This window comes from Chlamydotis macqueenii, chromosome 3, assembly GCF_036417535.1.
Source record: "Chlamydotis macqueenii isolate bChlMac1 chromosome 3, bChlMac1.mat, whole genome shotgun sequence".
NCBI classification, from domain to species: domain Eukaryota; kingdom Metazoa; phylum Chordata; class Aves; order Otidiformes; family Otididae; genus Chlamydotis; species Chlamydotis macqueenii.
The window spans coordinates 7611917-7635414 of NC_141558.1; the positions used below are offsets into that span (position 1 = coordinate 7611917).

General features: G+C 38.0%; 1 protein-coding gene across 3 annotated transcripts in view; it reads left to right on the forward strand.

The window, feature by feature from the left end:
* ITSN2 (intersectin 2) overlaps nucleotides 1-23498 on the forward strand; it is an 80578-nt gene that overhangs the window by 13240 nt on the left and 43840 nt on the right. For all 3 annotated transcript variants that reach the window (XM_086745632.1, XM_086745633.1, XM_086745634.1), the window contains exons 3-8: nucleotides 16003-16095; nucleotides 17794-17857; nucleotides 19652-19815; nucleotides 21107-21304; nucleotides 21590-21686; nucleotides 23290-23432. In XM_086745632.1, coding sequence (XP_086601758.1) covers nucleotides 16003-16095; nucleotides 17794-17857; nucleotides 19652-19815; nucleotides 21107-21304; nucleotides 21590-21686; nucleotides 23290-23432 — 759 coding nt within the window. The remainder of the gene's footprint in view (nucleotides 1-16002; nucleotides 16096-17793; nucleotides 17858-19651; nucleotides 19816-21106; nucleotides 21305-21589; nucleotides 21687-23289; nucleotides 23433-23498) is intronic.

Here is a 23498-nt window from a genome sequence, read left to right on the forward strand (position 1 = left end):
ACTAAAATAATCAGTCTTTCTTAAAAAAAATGTTAAAGAGTTTTCCTCTTGGTTCTGTGCTCCATCTACTACAGAAACTTTTGGATTTGTTTCTTGATTTCCTTTCAAAGACATATGAGAATTGAAACTTAGAAATTGTTTGTGCATGTATATATGTGTTGGAGCTCTTCATTTCTAGAGCAAGTTTATTTGTGAACCACAGTTTGCAAATACCTGCTGAGAAATTTGATGTTTATGTGTTGTTCTTTACAGAGGTGGCCAAAATGAAAAGATAAGCATAGGAACAATGCTTTGCACTCCAGATATTCCAGAAAGGGAGTATTTCTCCTGATAAAAATAGAGAAATACGTATTAAAAAAAAAGTATTTCTTATCTAATTTATCTGTGAAGGTTCTGCAGGACTGGGAGGTCTTTATTTAACTAATTTAGAAAATCATCACCACAGAGATAAATTGAATGAGTAAAGGGAAGTGGTTTTTTGCAGAACATTCAGATTTAAAATTAAACCTCTGTTTTATGTATCTGTTTCACGTGTGCATAAACCATTTTGTGAAAAAGTAATTGGTGTGATCAACACCTTTTATTTTTTCTTTTATAGTCAGCTACAGTTTGTTTCAGACTTTGTTTCAAAAACCTACCAATAAGAGAGAAGTAAAAGGAGTCAATATATTGTATATAATAGGGAAAAAACTAAATACCAGAATTTTTTTCCACTTTTTTGGACATAATGAAAAAAACTTTTTTTTCTTATTCCCCTATGCTTTTTGCTCCTCAATTTAAAGTAAACAAAACAGAAGCTCTTTTCAGGGAGGATACAGATTTATGTTGTTGGCTTGATTGATCGTGGTTGATTTATGCATAACCTATTTGATGTCTTCTTGGTTTGGCTTTTTACTCCTTGGTTCTGTTGGAGGATTGCAGATACTTTGACAGCACTGAGCAAGTACATGCCTTGATCTCAGAAGTCTTAGTTGGGAGAGAGACCCTTTCCTTGGTCTGACACCCCTTGGGCAGCACTGTCTGCCACTCTCAAAAAGCAATGGTGCCACAGGATGCAACCTTTCCCCTCAAAGAATTTTACTGTGTTGAAAAACATAGTTAGAGATCGTGAGTAAGAGAGATACCAGGCAGTAGTTAAACTATTGCTTCTCAGACAATATTTGACTGTGTGTAGTTTTGCAGTTGTATAGAGTTGATGAAATGTCAAACAAGTCGTGTGGGAAAAGAATAGTTTTAATGTGATTTCTGGGTAAATACTGAGTAACCTTTGCGGTTGAAGTTGTTCTTCTCTAATCTGTGTTCCTCTTCCCTGCTGCTTGCTACCACTGCAGGTTACATTCAAAGTAAATCACCTGCATTTACCACTCATTGCTCAGTGGAAACGTCTAATTACGTTGTTAGACCTTGGTAGCGACTTGAAGGAGGAGATGAAGAATGAGGTTATGCATGGGGCATTAAACCATTAGGCATTGCTGCGGCCTGAGAGCACCGGCTGCCTGCCACACCTTCGTCTTAGCAGAGCATTGGCCCTTTCCTTTTGTGTCCTGCTAGGGGAAAACTATATCTTCTAGCAAAAAAACCTCTTATCAAGGTACAATAGACTTGGCTTTTAGTTCATTAGTAGTTTAAGGCATGAAGTACTGTTCTGTTCCAGGATTATTTTTGGCATTCAGTGTTACAGAAAAGTGAGTGGATAGTGTGGCATGGGTGTGTGTACAAGTGTGTGATTATGACACAGAGTGACAACGAGTTTGAGAACGGTGTGGTTCAAATGACAAAGCACGATACTCAGTCTCAAACACATACAAGTAAAAGATGTTGCAACACTTTATTTACCTACCTAAGCAGAGAAAGAGAAGTCTGCGCAGGACCTTGAGAAGGAAGGGCAACTGAGTTGTGTGCTTGAGTTCCAGTTGAGAGACTCGACTTTATTGAGGGCACCTTGAGCTGTTGCTCAGAGTAGAGCTCCACCAGAGCAGGCTCCCAAGACTGTCCAGCCTCAGCATGTGGCTGATGGCCAAACTGTGTGTTATACTGACAACTGACATATTCTTTTTTTAATTGTGGTGGCGTGTAAACTTCAGCTTGTTGCGGCATTGTGTGCTCCAGGGGCACAGGCTCTTGCTATACCGCTTATCTGTCTTCTCTAAAGTCATGAAAGGATGCAGTGAAGAGAAAGGAGTTCCCTTTGACTCTTCATTTCTGTCCAAGGTGACTTTTGTGGATGCCTTACTAACAGACTGGAAATTCAAAGAGGAAAAGCAGGAGTTAGAGTGCCTGTTGATTTTTCTGGAACTCAGGGCAGACTTGCCAGTTTGTGATGCAAAATGTGAACGTTGTGGTGATGTTTTATATGAACAGGCAAGATTGAGTAACACATTTCTTCTTATGTACAAAGACTGCAAATTACAAAATATACATGCAGCACCAGATGGATAACAGACATTTATCTCTGTGGAGTCCAGTTCTATCAAAGCGCCACTCCAGGCATATCCATCTCCCCAGTGTGCAAATGAGATGAAGGATTCTCTTTTGAGGATTTCATTTTATCCTGTAGCTGTCTAATTCATCATTATATCTGTGACAATGATAAAACCAATTCGGTTTCCAATAGTTTGTTCTCCTTACCAGTATTTTTCCATGTGGATAAATCTTTTTTAGGAATTCATCCCAAGTCTTGCAAAAGCTTTTGGAAATGGCATTTAGTTACACTAAATAACAAATAACACTTATATTTCTAAAGAAAGAGTTAATATACTAACCACAAACAATGGTTAAAAGGATAAAGGCTTTAACAGGTTAAAATGCACTTCCACTTAATTCATCTCTGTGATTGCTGGCTTTATCACAGAGCAGGACGAAGTAGCCTTCACTGCCACAGGATGCCTTTTTTACAGCTGGGGAGCAGTTGCAAGATGTTGCTGTTCTAATTCCACTTCTTCCTAGGCTAGATATTTTCAGGATTTAGATTCAGCTGATGCTGGATCTTGGTTTGGGGAGATTTAATCTTGACAGTTCGGCCGGAACAAGGAAAGCGGTATTTGCCAGTCGGTCTCTCTCACATTGTTTCCTTAACTGCCGTTGGAATTTTTGGGCTGTGCTTCTTTTTGTTTATGTTTTTATTTGTCCTTCCTCTTCCCTCCTACCACCTGTTTCCTTTTGATATAATTTTTTAAGGTCTAGCAGGAAAGTACCTCTGATAAACTGAAGTGGAAAAAGTAATATTCATAACTGATTTCACATGCTTCCCAAGTTTCATAAGTCAAACTGAATTTTATGCTGCTGTAAATAGAACTGAATTTTGTGTCCCTGCACATAAGTGTATCGGAGACTAGAGCAGACATGGATGGGTTGGGTGAGGTGCTGGTTCCACTGATGTCAAGAGTAAAACACTCACTGATGCTAAGTTCTGCTGCATCTTCTCTATTTAAAAAAGTCTGTCTCAGGATACATGGTCTGAATTTTTTTTTTGATTAGGAGAAACCCTGGGCATCAGAGTTCCATTAAAAACTACTTGAATGCAACCTGACTCTTAACCTTGTGTGCACTGTAGATATGGAAACTGTAAACTTGGATATCAGCAAGTGTAGATAAAGGTATTAAGCTGAGTTAGATCTTGCAAAGAAAATATCAGAACTTGTTCTCCCCTGTACAAGAAAGGAAAGAAAAGAAATTCTAAGACAAGGACACGTATTTTCTGTGTCCTTATAAATTAATACTTCCTCTCACTTTTCAGTAAGGACAGTGGTGTCAGTTGATATGGAGTAAAATTCATACGCTCGAGTCAGAGGGGCGTATATCTTTCACCATCACACTCTGCAAAAAAAATAAAATTTCCAATTTTGTATGCCATATTATCTGTTTTCTTTAACCCTAAGAAGTCAGAAACAGCACTATAGGATTGTGGAATACAAAGTCTTGTATTCATATTTAATTATGAGAATAATAAGATTCACGTGAAAGGTGTAAGAAGAAATCTTGGAAGAAGAAATAATTAGACATGGAAGTAAATGTTAAATGGAGTAAATGGAACTAGGTTTTAACGAAGAAGGTTGCATCTTACACTTTTTTCAGTAACTGAATTTTGTAGACAAAGTGTAACAGATCCCATGCTTGCACTTTGTTAGATAAATAACTGGCTAAAAAGGGAGAGAAAGTGCAAGTATTAGACTAGGATGTTGTGACAATGATATTCTTCATGGATTTTTATTCCAAGACCAGTCTTACTTGTTATCACTTACGGCAACATCCTCAGTAAAAAGCAAACGTATGCTGGTTAAATTGCTTGATGGCACAAACTTAGGAGTCATTTTTCCAGCCAGAATTATACAGTATGAACTGCATATCATTGGTTAAATTTCATCACATTTCTGTTGTGCTATCTTCAAATAGCTTTTTAGTCATACCAGTATGGGCTTGAATAATTTTTACTGTATGCTGGGAACTCAGCAGTTGACTGTGACTAAGGAGGAAGACAACCGGATGTATTAGATGATCACGTAATAATTACGTGACTTGAGGGAAAGGAAATGCATCCTAAAATGTGGTAGGTGAAATAAGGAGTGCTGTGTGCTATTGTTTAAGGCACTGGTGAGACATCTTTTGGAATATAGGGTAGAATTTGGGCTATCTGCTTAGGAGGGAATGAAACCCAGAAAGTGTAATAGATAGAGTTAGGCTTCAGTGTTATCCAGGAGAAATGAATTAAGTGTTGAGAAGGACTAAAGAGATTGTCGTCGTTAACCTACCAAAATAAAAGCTTATTGTTTTTTTTATTTCACTGTATTTACTTTACAGTAAATAAATTTACTCTCTATTTTTTTCTTAGTAGGAAGATAAACATTAAGGAGGGAAAACAACTTTTCTTCAAGTGCAGTGTTAGCACAAGGTTAAATAGGGATGAATCAGCTGTTGGTTCAGTTGGTCTGGAAATGGGAAGGGTTCTGTCAGCAGTGACGTTCTGGACCATGGTCAAGGAAAAAGTCTGATTGCCTCGAGGCAGAGCTCACATTTTAGGAAGGAATTAATGTGTTGGAGTTTCTTGGAATAGTAGCAGTCTGGGCACGGTGACCTGGGAAGTCACTTCCAATCTTAGACTCTTAAAATGTGTGTTTAAAAAAACAAAACAAAACAAAAACAAACAAACAAAAAAAACCCAAACCACCAGGGGGGGAATCGATAATACCTAGTGAAGATTAGTGTTAGATCTTAATCCATTAACTTAATTTAAGCCTATAGCTGCTTTTTCTTGCTAAGATTTTACTTTGTTAGTGTCATGTGTTGGCTTTTATAAGGTAAGATAACACTGAGTGAAGAACCCGGGCTGTATTTTATTTGGGCTAATAATACTATAGTGCAAGCTACCTTATTAATTTTGGATGTCCACGAGACTTCCTGGTGATTTTTCTTCAAAGCATTTAAAAACCAAGTTGAAAAATGACAGGATCTACAAATACTTCCCCCAAATGGTGCCAGAGCCTGAAGGCTTATGAAGGGACGCAAAAACATTAATCTCTCATGTGGCTGAGCTTCAAAGGGCTTTGACTGTTAAAACTTGGATTTCCTTGAAATTTTGAGAAATGTACTACTCTGATAAACCACTTCATGTGGTTGTTGTAGTTTAGGGTTGATGAGCATTGTGTGAAATGGTACCATCTTAACATCTACTGAATTCCATGTTGTCTGTGATCATCATGGCCACTTCAAACTGACCAGAGACGATATTAATTGGTATTGGCAGAATGAGTTCAGATTTAGCCCACTAATTGTCATGGCAAGAATAAAAACATTTTTAGACATTGTGGTCTCTCAAATCTATTTGTGTAATGCTGTGTTCCTTTAATGAGAAATCTTGTATGTTCAGGCTTTTCAATATACCGCATCAATTCTTTAGGACATCTGTTGTTTTTCTTGCAGTGGAACAGTAACCTTAAATCATAACTGAGCTAGCTAGAAGGGGTAAAACCCTGGACAGCTGAAAGAATATCGGTGTTCATGTGACTAGCATTCTTATCAGGTACTTTCACAGAAGGTGTTTTAATAACTTTAAAACATTTATGGTTTAGTTGGATGTGAAGTTCTCTGCGTGCAAGTCTCAAGAACAGGTAAGATTAACTGAATATCAAAAGCTGTCTTAGTGCTGTTTATTGAAGTAATCTGTTTAAAGGTGTGTGTGTATATATATAGTTTTTATATTTATATTTGGTGTATTTTATATTTGGTGTATTTTAAGCCGTATACCAACATTTTCCCCTGCATTTTTTCTCGTAACCGTGATTTTGTGTTTAACAGTGATCGCTATAGTACAGGTTCTGTTTCTTTAGGAAACGTGTATTTCCTGAGTGTCACAGTTTCACCACAATCGAAGAACTCTGCACTTGTTACAGTGTGTGTTGATACTTGTATAACAGAATGGAAAAGAGTATACTAATATTTTCTCAAGAGCTACAGGTAAAATTTGCTATGCAACAGTTGGTAGTGCTTTCATAGCGCTGTATTTCACAAGAAATCTTCCAGCTTGAGGGGATGAAAAATACAGCTCTGAGTTAATGTATAAACTGTTTCTGATATAGATAATGTGAGTTAGAAGGCAGAATTACTCCTCTTATTTCTCACATTCTCTCTATTCGGACTGGATTAAGAAATACATGGACAATACTTTCTAACCTAACCTGAAGGTAACTCGGCATCCACTACACTCATCTTGGCGTGGCCAGCAGGTCAAGGGAGGTGATTCTCCTCCTCTACTCTGCCCTGGTGAGACCCCACTTGGAGTACTGTGTCCAGTTCTGGAGCCCCCAACATAAAAAGGACATGGACCAGTTGGAGAAGGTCCAGAGGAGGGCCATGAAGATGATAAAAGGGCTGGAGCACCTTTCCTATGAGGACAGGTTGAGAGAGTTGGGGCTGTTCAGCCTGGAGAAGAGGAGGCTCCAGGGAGACCTTATAGCGGCCTTCCAGTACCTCAAAGGGGCCTACAATAAAGATGGAGAGCGGTTGTTCAGTAGGGCCTGTTGCAATAGGACAAGGGGTAATGGTTTTAAAATAGAAGGAGGTGGATTTAGATTGGAAATTAGGAAAAAATTTTTTACAATGAGGAAACAAGTTTCCCAGAGAGGTGGTGGAAGCCCCATCCCTGGAAACGTTCAAGGCCAGGTTGGCCGGGGCTCTGAGCAACCTGATCTAGTTGGGGATGTCCCTGCTCCTTGCAGGAGGGTTGGACTAGATGACCTTTGAAGGTCCCTTCCAACTCTAACAGTTCTATGATTCTATGTACTGGGTATAGTTGGCAGGTTCTGCTAATTAGTTACTGAACATTATAAGGAGTTTAAGCAAGCTGTCTTACTCTTGCTGTTGGTACCTTTGTTTTCTTCCGGGTTTCCTGGCATGTTTTCTTTTTGTCAGGACTAGAAATTACAAAAAGGAGGGTAACAAGAATGATCAAAGACGCAGAACAGCTTCTGTATGAGGAATAATTACATTGACTAGGACATTTCAGCTTGGAAAAGAAATGGAGATGGTGGATACAGTAGATGTCAACTTCTGAAAGTCGTTCGTCATTTTATAGGCAAGGGAATGGTAATTAATCTCTGATAACACAAGAATTAACCAGTATGGAATGAAAATACTCTTGGCAGATATCAAGAAGAGCACTTAGCACAGTGTCAAATAAACAGTGAAAGCCGTAGGAAGCTGTGGATGCCAAAAGGTTACTTGGATTCCTTAAACAATTAGAGAGAGGTGGATTTTCTTTCTGTTAATGAGGTACCACCCCTGGTTCAGGAGCTACACTGGGGACTGAGAAGACATCCTAGGGAAGTACCGCTGCCTGCTTGCCTCAGCCTATCACTCTGTGCAAGGAGCTGAGCTTCGTGGATGTTTGGTCTGAGCTGACAGGGTCATTACTGTGTTTTGTTTCCTAAAGTATCTCCTAATTCAATTTTATTCCACAGATCATTTGGGGATTGCTTCTCCATTTTCCTTCTCTCTCACCTTTCCTGTGTAATTTTTTTTTCCTTTTGTTTTCCTCTTTCCTTTCAAGTCTGCATTCCAACTCTCTGTTGTAAATATACCCTATCGGCTTTCCTCCTGATCCAAGACTTTCTCCTCAAGTCTGAGAACCTGGAAATGTCTTTTTTACTCTAATGACCAGATAATAAAAAGAATTACAAAAATTGCTATAAAAGATCTAATATTCCTTGAACAGAGTTCTGCTCTGATTTTATGTCAGCAAATGTTTTTGTAGGAGAATAATTTCCTTTACTCCACCTAATTTCAAGGTTCATTTTGCATTCTCTTGCCTGGTATTTTTACTGCCTGCGTTTCTCCCAGTGCGGAAAGATTTACTAGCTACTCCAGATGGAAACTCAGCTGAATCTTATTAGTTTTTCTGCATTCCACAGAGATTTGCTAGACAATAATTAAACAAACTATCCTTTTGTAAATTTTTTATTAAGTTATTGGGGTTTTTTGTGAATGCTGGTGAGCAGCAACAGTGTACAAAATCCATTTTCAGAATTAGAACAGTTTAGACTAAGCTCTGGTGGGCCTTCTCCTCAAGCATGGTGAGTAAAAACTTTTTATTTTCCTCATTGAAGACTTTGATACTATATAGGTTGTCAGGAGTTTAATGAAAAAAAGCTTCTGACTTGTCCTAAACTGAAGGGTAAGCCGATCTTCCATCTGTGTCATGCTGGGAAGGAAGGCTATGGAGTCTCTCAGCTGGAGGTATGCTTACTTTAACAACAAATGGAGATAGGTCTTGCAGCTGGTAGGGCAGAATTGGGCAAAGTGTGCGTATTTTATGCCTTGATAATATTGCTTACTTTGAATTTTTTCATACCTTCCATTGGAAAGATTCTTGTTGGTGTGACTTTTTTCCTTCTCTCTTCTTTTCAGTCTCTAAAATCCATCCAAAAGTATTAATTGCAGGATTAGGGAAGCGGTCACCCCCCCAGTACTCGGGACTGGTGAGGCTGCATCTTGCATACTGTGTTCAGTTTTGGGCCCCTCACTACAAGAAAGAAAGTGAGGTGCTGGAGCGTGTCCAAGGAAGACCAGTGAAGCTGGTGAAGGGTCTGGAGAGCAAGTCTTATGAGGAGCGGCTGAGCGAATTGGGGTTGTTTAGCCTGGAGGAGGCTGAGGGGAGACCACGTTGCTCTCTACAACTGCCTGAAAACTGGTTGTAGGGAGGCGCGTGTTGGTCTCTTCTCACAAGGAACTAGTGATAGGATGAGAGGAAACGGCCTCGAGTTGCACCAGGGGAGATTTAGATTGATATTAGGAAAAATTTCTTCAGCTAAAGGGCTGTCAAACATTAGAACAGGTTGCTCAGGGAAGTGATTGAGTCACCATCCCTGGAGGTATTTAAAAGATGTGTTGATGTGACACTTAGGGACATGGTTTAGTGGTGGACTTGGCAGTGTTTGGTTAATGATTGGACTTGATGATCTTAAAAGTCTTTTCCAACCTAAATGATTCAATGATTCTGGGCAAAGACATGGCTATGTCATTGGACAGAATAATGGGCTTGCTCTGTGTGCTGCATCCGTGTTAGTAACTCAACAACTGCAGGTGATTTCAAGGGCATTGTTTTCCCAGAATTAGGCAGAAAATACTTTTATATTTATTGCTAGTATTGAATCTAGATACAGGAAAGGGTTAGGTTAAGCCAAGTCTGTATGCCAACTCTTTCCTGTAAGAAAAGGAAAAGTTATATTAGCTTTCAAGAATAAAGTAAGAGTTTAGCAGCATTGTAGGTTACAGCAATTGCACTTTCTGATGAGAAATAGAAAACTTGTTTCATTAAAACTTCGGAAAATACTATTAAATGAGTTGTCACCAATTCTACAGAGAACTGGTGTAAAAGGTAGCATGATAATGTGCAGTTGAGAGTACTGTCATGTTTATACACATTTCCTAATACATTTTTTACATTAGTGGAGTTCTAACAAAACTTTTGTTTAAGCATCTTCAAGTAAGATTGCTGTAACTTGCTATGTCTGTGGTTTTGCTTTTTTTTTTTTTTTAATATATTTTGCTTGCTTGGTGTGTTGCTTTTATGTTTCAGTGGAGGTTGGCAATAACTTAATTAAAAAGGAGCTTCTGAAAATGGATAGCCATAATGAGCTAAATGATTCTGTGATTTTTATAAAGTAATCCTACTATTATAAACTGGTAGTTTAAGTGCTTTGGAATTGTTGAGTTGTGCTGTAAAATTCAGAAAAAAAAAAGTGGATCTTAACAGTCTAGTCCATGCAAACAGTAATGTATCCCTAAATTGTTTTAGGGATTATACTAATTCTGAAAGCAAGGATTATGTTTCTACATTGAGATCATCGCATGGCATGGAAATTTTCATGTTCTCCCGTTACAGATTTTGTGCGTTGAAGTGGGGGCATGCCAGTGACCAGTCAGGCAAAATACTGCATCATACGGAGTTCTGCGCCTATTTTGTAGGAGCAGGTGGTTAGTTCAAACCAGCCCAATCTTTGATTTTAGTGAACTGCTGAACCTAAGGATTCTCAAGATACCAAAATATCTAGAAATCTTGTACATAATGTAGATAATATGAATTGTACCCTAAAATACAATGTGTCTGCTGCTGCTTTGTCCTCAGTTCTGTAAGTGTACTCTTCAGTTAAGCAAGCATTTTTGGCCAACTCTGTGTAGCTCTGCACTTGCCTGATGCTGTTTAACAGCCTGTCTGCAGGTAACAGTTATTTTTGGATAGCATATCAGAGACACTTGAAAATCTTTAAAAATTCTCCTGGCTTCAATTCTTGCAATTTTAGCAAAAATACAAAATCAAAGGAGAAACATGTTTCCCTCTTATAGTAGTTTAGCCACAGATGTTTCCTTTTTACTGCATATACATTAAGCTACTGAAGTTGCTGTTAAGCATAGCCATACCCTTTTCTTCTGGCAGTTGCCGCAGCGTTGCTTAATATGCTGAGAGCCTCATGAAGGATTTCTGGTAGGACAAGTAGTAGGGGAATTAGTGTGTGCATTGTGAAAGGAGGTTGCATGTGGCTCCTGCCATGGCCCGAGAACATGGGAGCTGGGAATAGGAGGTACGTTCTTCAAGGTAGAGCAGATGGTACTTTGGGATGGACCCAAAGCCACCACAGTAGTAGTTCACAACATGTTTGCACACCTAAATAGGAATAAATGCTTATTATCGGTCAGCATTTTCTCCTATGTTTGAAATAAAGAATCAACAATGAAGCAAATATTGAAAATAGCAACAACACTGATAAGGAATCTGGAAATTCAGACTAATGGTAAAGTGTTCTGTATATTTTCAGACTCCTGGAGTCTTTACTCACCACTGAGGAAAAATTAGAAGTGTGACTCAACATCTCAGTTGAGAGCATTAAATCTGATCTGTAATAAATAATTCTGTGGTAAACTTACCTACAAACACAGAGAAAGACTGGAATTATTAGATTTACCCCAATATGTCTTACACCAAACAACTCTATCGAGGCTTCTGATGGGAGACAGTAATGTGATTGCTCGTTGCATTAAGGAAAACCCCATGTTGTGCAGCTTGAGGCATGCTGCTGCATGTCATTGTTGAAATGTCCCTGTCTTTAAACAGAGGGATAAATATTTATTTAGGGTCATTATGAAGCCTAATGGTGGTTTTTGGGATGGTATAGTCACTCATCCTCATGACTTATGTGTACAAGAATGCTCTTTCAATTTAGGTTTATTATCTCTGTGTAGTTAATGAACTTTGTAGGTCGTAGGAGCATAGTTTTTATTAGAGAAAAACAAGCAACGCCTGTCAGTGGAAAACAAACACAGCTCTTTAGAGAACTGTGGAAAATCATGAGCATTTCTCACAGTGAAAAGTTACCTTTGTCCTTTTCACTAACAGTACCACTCTCGGTACAACTGCCTTTTGCCTACAGGTAGAACTGAACAGTGGCAGAGTTCTTACAGAGCAGAATTTTTCTTCTAGAATTGCGCTTTCTTTTCTCCGCTCTTTTTCAATGGCAGCTTACCACTTTGAGGAAAGAACAGCCTGTGTTTCAGTTTCTGATGCTGGCAGCCCATCAAAGCAAGTCCTTTGTTTTCTTCAGAAGATTGTCTGTCTGATGCAGTGTTGTAAAGACGTTTCTGGAGCTGTTCTACTGAATGCTGTGATCCTGCCATAAACAGACCGTCGTACTCCCTCGCAGAAAGATGTCTTTTATTTAAAATGAGCTTAAAGGAGCAGAAAATGTTGTTTAATCCCCAGCACAGTCGCTTGTTTCCAACACTGTAAAATTGTGAGTGCTACCACATTGAATTACAGAATTACAGATACAATACTGTTACATGAAGGTGAGGTTGATATGTATGTTGCCATCTTTAGAGAAGATGTACGTTAAAATGATGTGTAGCACCAGGTTGGTTGTATGGGTCTTTATCATTCTGTACAGACTTTCCGCGTGGACAGAATGTGACTTTGAACTCTTGAATGTGTTGTGGAGCTGTGGAGTGGGCAAGTAAAGGAGCTTTGCCTGTGGATTTTCTGATCGGGTATAAGGAATTTGCTGAGACTTTTCTGGACCTTGAGTCCAGGTTTCCCATGTTGGATCTCAAGAACACTTGCCAGTCCTAACGTTTATCCATTCTTCTCTGAAAGTACTGACCTTCTTTAGAAAAGAAAGATAGTTTGATATCTGGCTTCCAAAGGTGTTACTAATGTAGAAATATGTTTTTCCATGAACAGAAAAAGCAAGTGAAGGCAATAGTGTATTCTAGGGAAAAACCTTTGTGGGGGAAGTCTCCCAAGTTCAGCATTTCTTGATTTTTGATTCCTAAAAAAGGAATGTAGTCAAATACAGAGTTGGCTTCATCCAAGTGGATCTTGCATCATGCGTGAAGTTGTGAGATTGCAAAGTAACCTCTTTTGTATTTTGTATTTTTATATATTACTTTTAAATGAAACAGTCCAATTATGTGGGGAGAGGTGTGCTTTGGATTTTAAGACTTACCACATTACTCTCTTCTATGTCTATAAAAAATCCTTGGTGGAGACCACATCTTTATGGAATTAGTCACCAGAATAAAAATATTTTCAGTCCCTGTCCTCACGGACAGGGGAAATCTGGAATTTTTGCCTATGAAAAGAAATTATTAGCAGGTTGGCTTCTTCAGGATATATATTCAACATTCACAGAATGTACTTTTGATACCATGTGTGTTCATAATTATCACTTTGCTGAGACAGTCGCTGCTCGCACTGACTTGCTAGGACTACGCTAGAAGCAATTGGTGCTAAAATAATCTTTGTAGTCAAAGATTTTTTTTTTTCCATAAATTAAATTTATACTTACAAGAAACTGTCATGGAGATAGTTGCTGAAGAAATTCTTTTGCATATTTAATTTGAGAATGAATAAACTATACTAACAGCATAATTTTAGCAGTAGACTGCACATCTGAAGGCTTTCCACTATGGCTGCACTGATTTTTTTTTTTTTTTTTTTTTTTTTTTTTTTAATTTTATTTTAAATTTCTTTACTTATTTATCTGCCTAGGCAAGGATCAGCGGTGTGAAGTACATGGTGGTAAGAGTCAGCAAAGCTGGGGCTGGGGTGCAGTGAGCAGTAGTGCACCCCACGTGCTCTGCCTTTTAGAGGGCTCTGTGCGGGTCCCGAGGCTGTCGGGGCGGCGGCAGCACTCCTGCGCCCAGCACCTCTGCGTGTTGGAGAGGAGCGATCACAATTACCCTGAGCAAAAGTGCGCGAAATGTTTAATGCCCAAATTACACTGAGATTCTTGGGGAGTGTTTGTGAGGGGAAAAAAAGAGAATGACGAGTGAATGCAGATCTTGATTCTTTAGAGAAGCTACTGTGGTGCTGGTAACTCCAGTCAAGGGGTTTTTCTGTATTTTTGGCACTTTGCAGCCACTGACCACGTGAATGTATTGTGATGGTTTTAATCCTTCTGTTGTTGATTATAAAACACTGAAGAGTGTTGTACCTACCTGCTTCTAAATATGATCAAAGCACGATGCTTCCTATATAGGACAATGTGATGTTGCTAATATTTTGTTTTCCATAAATGAGAAAAAACTGAGCGGATTTTCTGAAGTTGCTGCTGACAGCTTTAGGAGCATTTCTTCATCTCGTGAAGATAATTTCTATAAGCATTAACCACATTATGCACTTTCAGTTTGTATCTTAAAGCCAACATTTTGTAAAGATTTAAGTGCTGCTCACATTTTTGCCATTGTGCACAAGTTGTCCTCATTTGTATATTATGGCAATACTTGTACTGCCCATCAACTTCTAGGCATCTGATTTAGATTTATTTACATTTATTATCGGCATCTAATCTAGATTTATTTAGACTCCTTTAATTAAAAGAGAGAAATAAGATGAGTTCTTGAAGTGCGGTTTTACACACAGCCTGCAAGAAGACCCTTTCATTGAGGCCACACCAAAAAAAAAAAAAAGGTGAATCCTCAAGAGGGGGAAGCAAAACTCCAAAATCAGGTGCTTAAAGGTTGTATCCTAACGCCCTCCCACTATTTTTGTCGTTTATAGCCCCAGTGAGTTTCTGGTTTGGCTCAATTTTTTAACTATTTGTATTTCCCTATTAAGCAGCAGGGGTAAGAATTCAATTTGTACGTTAAGTGAGGAGAATGATGGTCTTAGCAGGACCTTCTTAAGGGGCTAGATCAGGTCTTTTTGGAAAATATGTTTGCATGTATGGATAAGCACAGGGGAGAGGTGGTTAACGTGGTTAATAGCTGTGTATTGGCAGGTATGTCAGCTTGCAGTCTGTTTGCTTTGTTATTACTCTCTGAAAAACAGAAAAGAGCTGTTGAAATTTAACTTCAAAGCTTTGAAATTAGGTTTATGTAGAAAAAGGGGAAGCATTTTATAGTGTTTCTTTCAAAGTGCAATTGCATTGCAGTTGCATTTAAAGCAACCTGTTAATATCTTGTTAGAAGAATTATTTAGTCCCTTGACTGTCTTTTAGTGAACAATACAAATCTTGAACAGATTAACAGTTCTTTGGAAGTGGTAATTCTCAAAAGAATGTATTTTTAAAATGTTTTTAATAACCTTTTAATGGTGTCTTGAGGGTTTCCACTCAGAATTTTGGCTAATTCTTGTATTCATTGATTTGACAAATTAGGTACTTGTCAAGAGCTTCCCAACTAAAACTTCCTCCTACTTAAAAACCAAACCCAATTATTTCTGGCAAACTGCTTTTCCTGCGAAGGGCACACACCCTGGCCTTTATACAGCAGGTTGGAGCGTTTCTGAAAGTCACTCTGGTTTTGCCTGGTATATCAGCATAGCTCTGTAAACATTGTTATTCCCTGCAACTTCTCTTTGTTACTTTGAGGCTGTAATATTTTATACTTCTCCTTCTTTTTTTTTTTTTTTTTTTTTTTAAGCATTGAAAAATGATACCTTGAAATAGTATGCTATTTAAAAAAAAAAAAAAAAAAAAAAAACAACCCCAACCCATAATGTTACGCCTTTATCAGACAAAACCAACATAGTTTTGTTACCAGCCCCAATTTTGATTTTTAGAGTATTGGCAAGACGGAGCACATGTCTTTTTGGCAGCTGTAGGGTGTTCGCCTTCTGTGTGAGACCCTTTAAGTGACGTTGAATCCCATTTGTTTACTGGTGAACCAGAGGAGTGTTTGGTTCACACAGAGTATGGTGAGCAGCAAGCATCCTGCCCAGGCTACAAACAATCCGCAGCAACAGGAAACTGCTCTGCACCAGCTTTGAAGGACGACAGAGCTTGTTTGAGAGCTGAGTGTAAAGCAGCCTGGCTGAGGAATTGTCTCAGCTCATGCACATCTGGGAAGTAGGTTTGTGTTTCATAACGTCCTTGCCAAACTGGTAGGAGCTGGGTGTGTCTAGATCTAACTTTGTCTCTCCGGAAGCCAAGCTTTAATTTTGTAAGTTATGTGCTTTATTTTTCAAAGTCTTCACACTGTTCAGGTTTGTTTTGGGTTTGTGTTTTTTTTTTTCAGGAGGTCCAAACATATGGGCCATCACCTCTGAAGAGCGGGCCAAGCATGACAAGCAGTTTGATAGCCTTAAACCCACAGGAGGCTACATTACAGGTTAGTCTGAGATTCTATATTACACATTAACTTCTGTGTACACATAAGTATCTCTGTAAAACAGTTTGAAAACTACATCCTATTTCTAGCCCTGTATTGTGTGACTAACAACCATACTCTTTGGGCAAACAGCCATGGATTATTACTAAACTTGTAGAAGCTTTGGGCTGAAGTCTGGCACAGGAACGCTCTTTTATTAACCCCGTCACTTCTGCAGCTAGCAGTTATGTGCTGTCATTCTGTCTAGTTTCAAAAACCAAAGAGCATCAGGCGAAATCTGTGCTTGGATGGGAGGTTGCCAGGGAGCACTTACAGTAGCTATTGTAGCAAGTGATGCCAGAGACAGCAGAAGTGGCTCTCTTATGTCTGAACAGTGTTAGAGAATACTGTGCTGTTAGATAGCTTTGTTTTGGAGGAGGAGACAGGGAGAGAGATGCTGACAGCTTGTCCTTGTTAATGACTACTTGAAATTTATTAACCCTTGGGCCTTCAGCAAGTTCTGGATAGGCTAATGGCATTTTGCAGTGGCCTGCTGTCAGTTCCAGTTGCATTCAGCTGCTTCTCCTCTGAAACAACTGGGTCGTGTTGCTGTGCGTCTCAGAATTTGCAGGTTTTAAATTCAAGAATCTGCTTATGACATCAAGAAAACGCTCTATTTCAATGGCAAAGATGACTTAATTTAAGAATGCCCCATTCTTTTGTGTGCAGGTGAGCATTAAAGATCAGCCCTACCTCCCTAACTATCTGCTGATACCCTAGCTGGTGATTACATTGCCCTTGCTTTTCCTCTTTTTAGTCCAAAAAGGACTGAGGAGAGAATGGGAAGTTGTCTATTTGGAACATTCATGTCTTCTGGCTAAGTGATCCATAACTCCTGCTTTAGCCAAACAGCACTGGGAGGCTGGTGTTTACCTTACCACCAGCTGACAAGTATGCAGTCTGGAGACTGCCTGTAGGCCACATCTGGGCTGTTACTGCACATAGGTCTGCAGGCTTCATTATTTATTTGGCAAGTACTTGAAATGAAAGGTGGTGTTTGAATATAAGGGAAGAAGAGCTGAAAAAATAAGCTGAAGTCTTAGCCTAAAGCACCTGTAATTCACTCCTACGTAAGTATAAACACCACTATCAGTTTTTCATTATGCCTTTGTTTAACAGCACGGTAGGTACCAATTCATGTGGAACTTGGTGTGGAATTAGACAACAGTTCCCGTTCCCTTCCTGAAATACTGAATGTTCTCTGATGGAACAGAATATTATTTCGAACATGATATTTTTTCTAGTTTTTCTAGAGAGGCAATACTGCCTCAAGTTAGCTTGGATGAAAGAGAAAGAAGGAAATAGCATGCTCATCCATTCCTGTAACAATAATTGGGTCAGGACTAAATTTTCAGTCATTTTTCTTTAAATCTTGCATCTATTAAACTCTTGGCAGCTGTTATTTGTGACCTTAAAAGTTAAAAGCTTTTTATAGCTATATGAGATCACTTCTCAGGGCCAAGATTCAGGATTACAGAATATGTGAGTATCTGACAATCGCTGTCACCAGGGAAGGAGTTTGGTGGTATGAAACTGGGAAGCTTGGCATCCAGCATGCTGGTTACTTTTGCAAATCCGGTCACACAAGAGAGTGCTGAGGTCTTCTGAAAATGCATGTCTCTAGTCTAAAAGTTTATCTGTCTGTCTTGTTTATCATAGGTGATCAAGCACGTACCTTTTTTTTGCGATCAGGTCTACCAGCTTCAATCCTTGCTGAAATATGGTAAGTTATTCTTAACTTTTTTAAGATAGGAGATGCGTAGCATTCAAATGCTATCTTTGGTATGTTGTGTTGTCTCAAAGAGGCTTTCATCAAAATAAGAGTGTTGTCCACATCATTCTTTTAATTATTATTTAATTGAGCCCATTTGTGTATCAACACTTAATTAAAAAGCAATATATTTTTAAATCTTATTATGTTAATTCATATTAGATCATACTGAACACAGCCTTTTTAAACTATAGTAAATGCTTGAAACAAACAGCGATGAGAAATGGCAAGGCATGCGTAGAAGGAAGTGCCTGTTGGACTGCCACAAAAGTCATTGTTAAGCCTTGTCTTACAATTCTAACTAATAATATAGGAAAAAAAGATTTTAAAAGTAATACTTTAATAATATGGAAAAAGAGGTAAATAGTGGGTTAATGAATTCCTGGAGATACTAAATTGAATGATGTTTGAAATACTAGTAACCACTAAAAAACGGCAATAAGATTACGTGTGGGAAAAATTATATGCTACTAAACTGGGAGTGGAAAATACACTGAAAGTAGAAAACAGGAAAAAAGCCTAAAGCCACAGAAGATGTTAGGAGAAGGTCAGTTATAATACACTGACCAATGCTGTAATACCGGAACTGGCAGAAGTGCTGTTCTTCGCAGTGTATATGTGTTGGTTGCAACACTTGAAACAGACGTTTTCTTCTTTGTAACTCCCGTTTTCACCAGAATACTGTGTTCATTTTGGGGTGCTTGGTTATTATCAAGATGTACACATGCTAAAAGACGTAGAACAGAGGCTCACAATAATTAGGAACAACTCACTTGTGAAAGAGTACTAAAGAAACTAATTGAATGGAAATTTAGTTTCTTCTGCAGAAACTTAAGGTGCATAGAAAAGAGCAGAAAGGAAATTTTTGCATAGGATCTTGGCTTTTTTTTTTTTTTTTTTTTTTTTTTTTTTTTTTTTTTTTTACTGAATAAAGCTATGAGAGGGAAAACATAGTATAATATTAATTCTGGGGGATTTTTCCCCTCAATATTATTTACATTCCTGTGCCTGGTCCTGCCATGCTTAAGTATTAACAAGATTTCAGAATTTCTGTCTCACTAGAAATTTTTCTTTTTATGTTTATACTGTTGCATCTATTTCCTGTTGTATTTAGATTTTTTTGGAAAAGTGTCAAAGGAAGACAGTGTGGATATCAGGCTTAAAAAAAAACCCCATGCTGTTTATAAATTAATGCAGTTTTCATAGTGGTATGTAGTGCCTTTAACAGGTTTCTGCAACCTCCTGTTTCACATTTTTGCATTAATTCCTTACAATACCAGACATTATTTTTTTAAATTAATTAGTCTGGCTAGCAGCATAGAAAGAAGCATAGCAGAGGCGTATCTGTAGCAACAAATGTGTCTACTGAGCAGGAGATTGCGGCTTCTCTAAGCGTCTTCCAACTTTCTCAGGTGTTAAATATTAAATATACATCAACTTTAAAACTGAACTCTACAGAAGACTACCAAGTGAATTATTCTTGATGCAGCTGGATGAACATTGTGTTTGGAAGTCCTGGGTGACCTTCAATAGCTGTAGGCTGGCAAGCTAGAAAAGTTACAATCTGCAGACTTCAGGAGGTTTGAATGCTGTCAAAAGTAGAAAATCCACAAATGGTTGGAATAAGTTTGTTTTTGTACAAAACCAGTAAATAAGTTTGATAAAAAGCTTCTCATTAAGTGAAAAAGTTAAATTTAAATTTCTTCCTTGTGAGCTTTTAAAAATTTATTTTATTTTATTTTTAAGGACACTATCAGACCTGAACAAAGATGGAAAAATGGATCAACAGGAATTCTCTATAGCCATGAAACTCATCAAGCTAAAATTGCAAGGACAGCACTTGCCTACGGTTCTCCCTCCTGTCATGAAACAAACTCCAGTGTTTTCACCACTAATGTCAGCTCGCTTTGGTACTTATGAATATATAATTACTTAGTGTTCAGAGGTAAAAAATCCACAGTTAATTGCAGCCAAATACAAGCATTAATTTGATCATTACAGTTTTAAGAATCAGTTAAAGAAAAAGATATTCTGATTTAGGAAATTCACAAAGTCACTTTCTTGACATTTTTGATAATTTCATTCTTTGAAGGCATTTAATAATAGAGAAGAAACTTCTATTGAATTTTGACGTGAGGTGCAAGAAGGCCATTCACATCTGCTATCTGACTTGCAGGCTGTCATCTTGTACTGAAGGTCTTTTTTTTGTCTCCTTCCTACTCATTCACCTATTTATACTTGGGGTTTTTAAAATAAAACTTAGTAAAGGTCAAAGTTTTGGTAGAAACTTATTTTAAATATTTTTTCTGAAATTAATTGCCTGTTTTGGTGGTATGATCAATTGAATATAATTATTTTAAGTTTTTTTTCCTTTTCTGACATTGTTTTGGGATTCATTGCATGCCTGTTAGTTTTTATTTTGTTGTCTTGTGAAACCAAATATAGATCACTATTTCAGCTGGATTACAAAATCACTGCATAGTTCTGTGCTGAAATTAAATATATGCATATATTAATGACTTAAAATATCTGCCCATCAGTAAATCTTGTGTGTTTGCATACAATGGATGCATTTATGGATAGCTGTGGTGGGCATACAATTACTTCCTATTAAATTTCCATCACAAGATCTCCATACTGCTGTCTTCCACGAGACTGAGACAGGAATTCAAGTGCCCTTATTTACTTCAGGCAACTGCCTTAAAGAAACCATTTGCTGGGCATAGGTCCCTAAGTGTGGACTCTTCACCCCTATGGGTTCTTCCAAGGCCGACACTTGGAAGAGTCTTAGTTCAGAAACAGTATCAGCTTTTCCCTGTAGAGGATTGTCACAAATTTTGAGGTGCGTTATAAGTCTGTCTCAGGGGCCACACGTGGAAAGGCTTGTTGAAGAAATAGTTATAGCTGCAGTTACAGAAAACTCAATATTATTTTATTAAATACTAGCTAAATCTACCTTGAGGATTAATTGCTTGTAAGGATTTATTTTTTCTTAATTCATGTTCTTCAGTGTATTTTCTTCTGTGAGCTGTCTTGTCTACACTTTAGAGAAAAAGTAAATATTACACACAAGCATCTATTTTAATTCATTGTATCTCTGGATGCAGGTTGCTTTGTGTAGTTTCTGCCTAGCACAATGGAGCCAATTTCTTGCTGGAACCTCTGCAATATTAAATCATGAATTGTTGGTTTTTGCTCTAGGAATGGGTAGTATGCCAAATCTGTCCATGCCAACGTCTATGTCTGCGATCACACCGTTAGCTCCTATGTCTCTGACTTCCATGACTTCCGTTCCTCCTTTGGTTATCCCTGCTCCCCTGGTGCCTTCTGTCAGTACCTCCTCGTTGCCAAATGGAACATCCAGCCTTCTGCAGCCTTTGTCCGTACCTTTCTCTTCAAGTAAGTATAGTACAGCCCAGTACTCTCTTTCGGACTTGTGTGTCTTATTTTTCTCTATGGCCTATTTCAGACAGGAGTGCCAATATTTGCATGTGAGGTAAAAAAAAAAAAACAAAAAACAAAAAACCACCACATTCTTTTTTTCCAAATTCATCAAATTGGTTCTAACTAGTTAACAGCAAGTCACTGATTAGCTTTTCTTACTTCTGTCAAACCCTTGACTGTTTATTACAAAGCATTACCTTATACCCAGTTCTTGGTTTTGTTTTGTTTTGTTTGTTTCAGCGCTGCCTCATACTGGTTCTTTAGGTCCCATGGCAGGAGGGTTCGGTGGTACTAGTATACAGAAGGCACAGTCACTAATCGATTTAGGATCTAGCAGGTATGAAAGTTAAGTTTAAAATGGTTGTATCTTAAACTTGAGAAGTAAGCCTTCCAAAACTTAAAGGAGCATTTCTGTTTTCAAAGTATGTTCATTAAACATTAGTCTATCTAATATGACCTACCAAGTCTGAAAGTCAATTGTTTTGATATGCACAATAAATAATATTTTCAGTAAATTTGAGAAAACTATCCAATATGAGGAGCTCAAATGGGAGAAAGCAGTGCTAAAAAGAAGAGAATGTATCTCATTAGTAAACAGGAGTAAAACTTACTAAGTGGTTATAAAAGCAGTGTTTATGGATTGATGTGCTCATTCATTATGGAGGGCACCATGTAATTACCAGGCATGTAAGAACAGTATTTGTTATAAATATTCATGTGTGAATTTGTTTTATGAATAATAGAAGATGATGAATCTTCGTAAACAGCTGCTTCACTGATTTTAGAGCTTTGCCATACACAAAATGAGGGACTAGGCTTATCTATCCAGTTCAGCATCCAGGAAACAGTCTCCCAAAAGACAATCCAGAGAGCATTGCAGCCCAGCTCAGTTCCAGAATGTGCCTTAGAAGTGCTTGCACATCTTTGCTGCTGATACAAGGCATCTAGGGTGAGAGCATTTCTAACTTTGTGCTCCTTATACAGGCAGACACCTGATGCTAGCAGATGTTCTGTAATGATTGTACAGGTGGTGTCTATCATCTTTTATTTTATTTTATTTTATTTTTATTGGAAAGCTTTCTTTTCCTGATGTTGTAGTGTTGCAGAGTAGCTCTTCTTCAGTGTTACTAGTGACAGCATTTTCACTGTCATGTTATCTAGTTCCATGCGAAGGATGCTTATCCAACATCATGCCTGAAAGGCTTTGTTTATATCAGCATTCTTTACTTTATTGCTTTGGATAAGACTGCAAATAGTTTTTTACTTGACAGAGTAGGGAATTACCTTAAACAAAGCAGACTGGATGCACCTGGTTTTGTCTGATCTTCAAAGATGGGGTGTTGTGAAAATGCTGGGAGTTGCAGCCAGAAGTTTTATAGTTATAACTAAACACTCCATCAAGTACTATAATACCTGCAGAAACTGAGTGAGTTGGGAAAACTCCATTCAGCCTGCCATTGTCACAAATAAAAATAATAGGTAGAGGTGGAATATAGTGGCTTTAGCAGCTTTTGAAGTTGGTTTTGGTTTTGAACTTTTCAGATAAATGTTTATGCTCGTGGTTATTCATTTGCATACCTCTTAAAGTTGGTTAGACATCTGCCCAGTGCTTCATAGCCCTTGGAATTGAGATGTTTTCCTATAGTATTATTTCACAGTGGTGGACTGAAGGAATTATGTGGCATAAGTGCCTGTGATAGCAAGGGAACAGTATATTGAATTTTAGAGTTTCCTCTTAGATATGTGTACCTACTAGCATAGTAAAATTCCATATTAGTGATGAAAATATTTGTAGCAAGTTAGCAGAGGTAAAACTTCATTAAAGTTGTTTCATGTTACCATATATCTTCTGTTCCATTGAGTTCTTTCTTTATCTCTCTCTCTCTCTCTCTCTCTCTCTCTCTCTCTCTCTCTCTCTCTCTCTCTTAATTGTATTACAGTTCAAATTCTTCCTCCAGTGCGTCACTAGCTGGGAATTCACCAAAGATTGTATCCTCAGACTGGGCAGTTCCTCAGGCCTCCAGATTAAAATACAGACAGAAATTTAACAGTCTTGATAAAAGTATGAGTGGATATTTATCAGGTGAGTATGGCATTTGATATGGAGGGGGAAAACCAGCAGTGTTTTCTGATTCTGGCACATTGCATG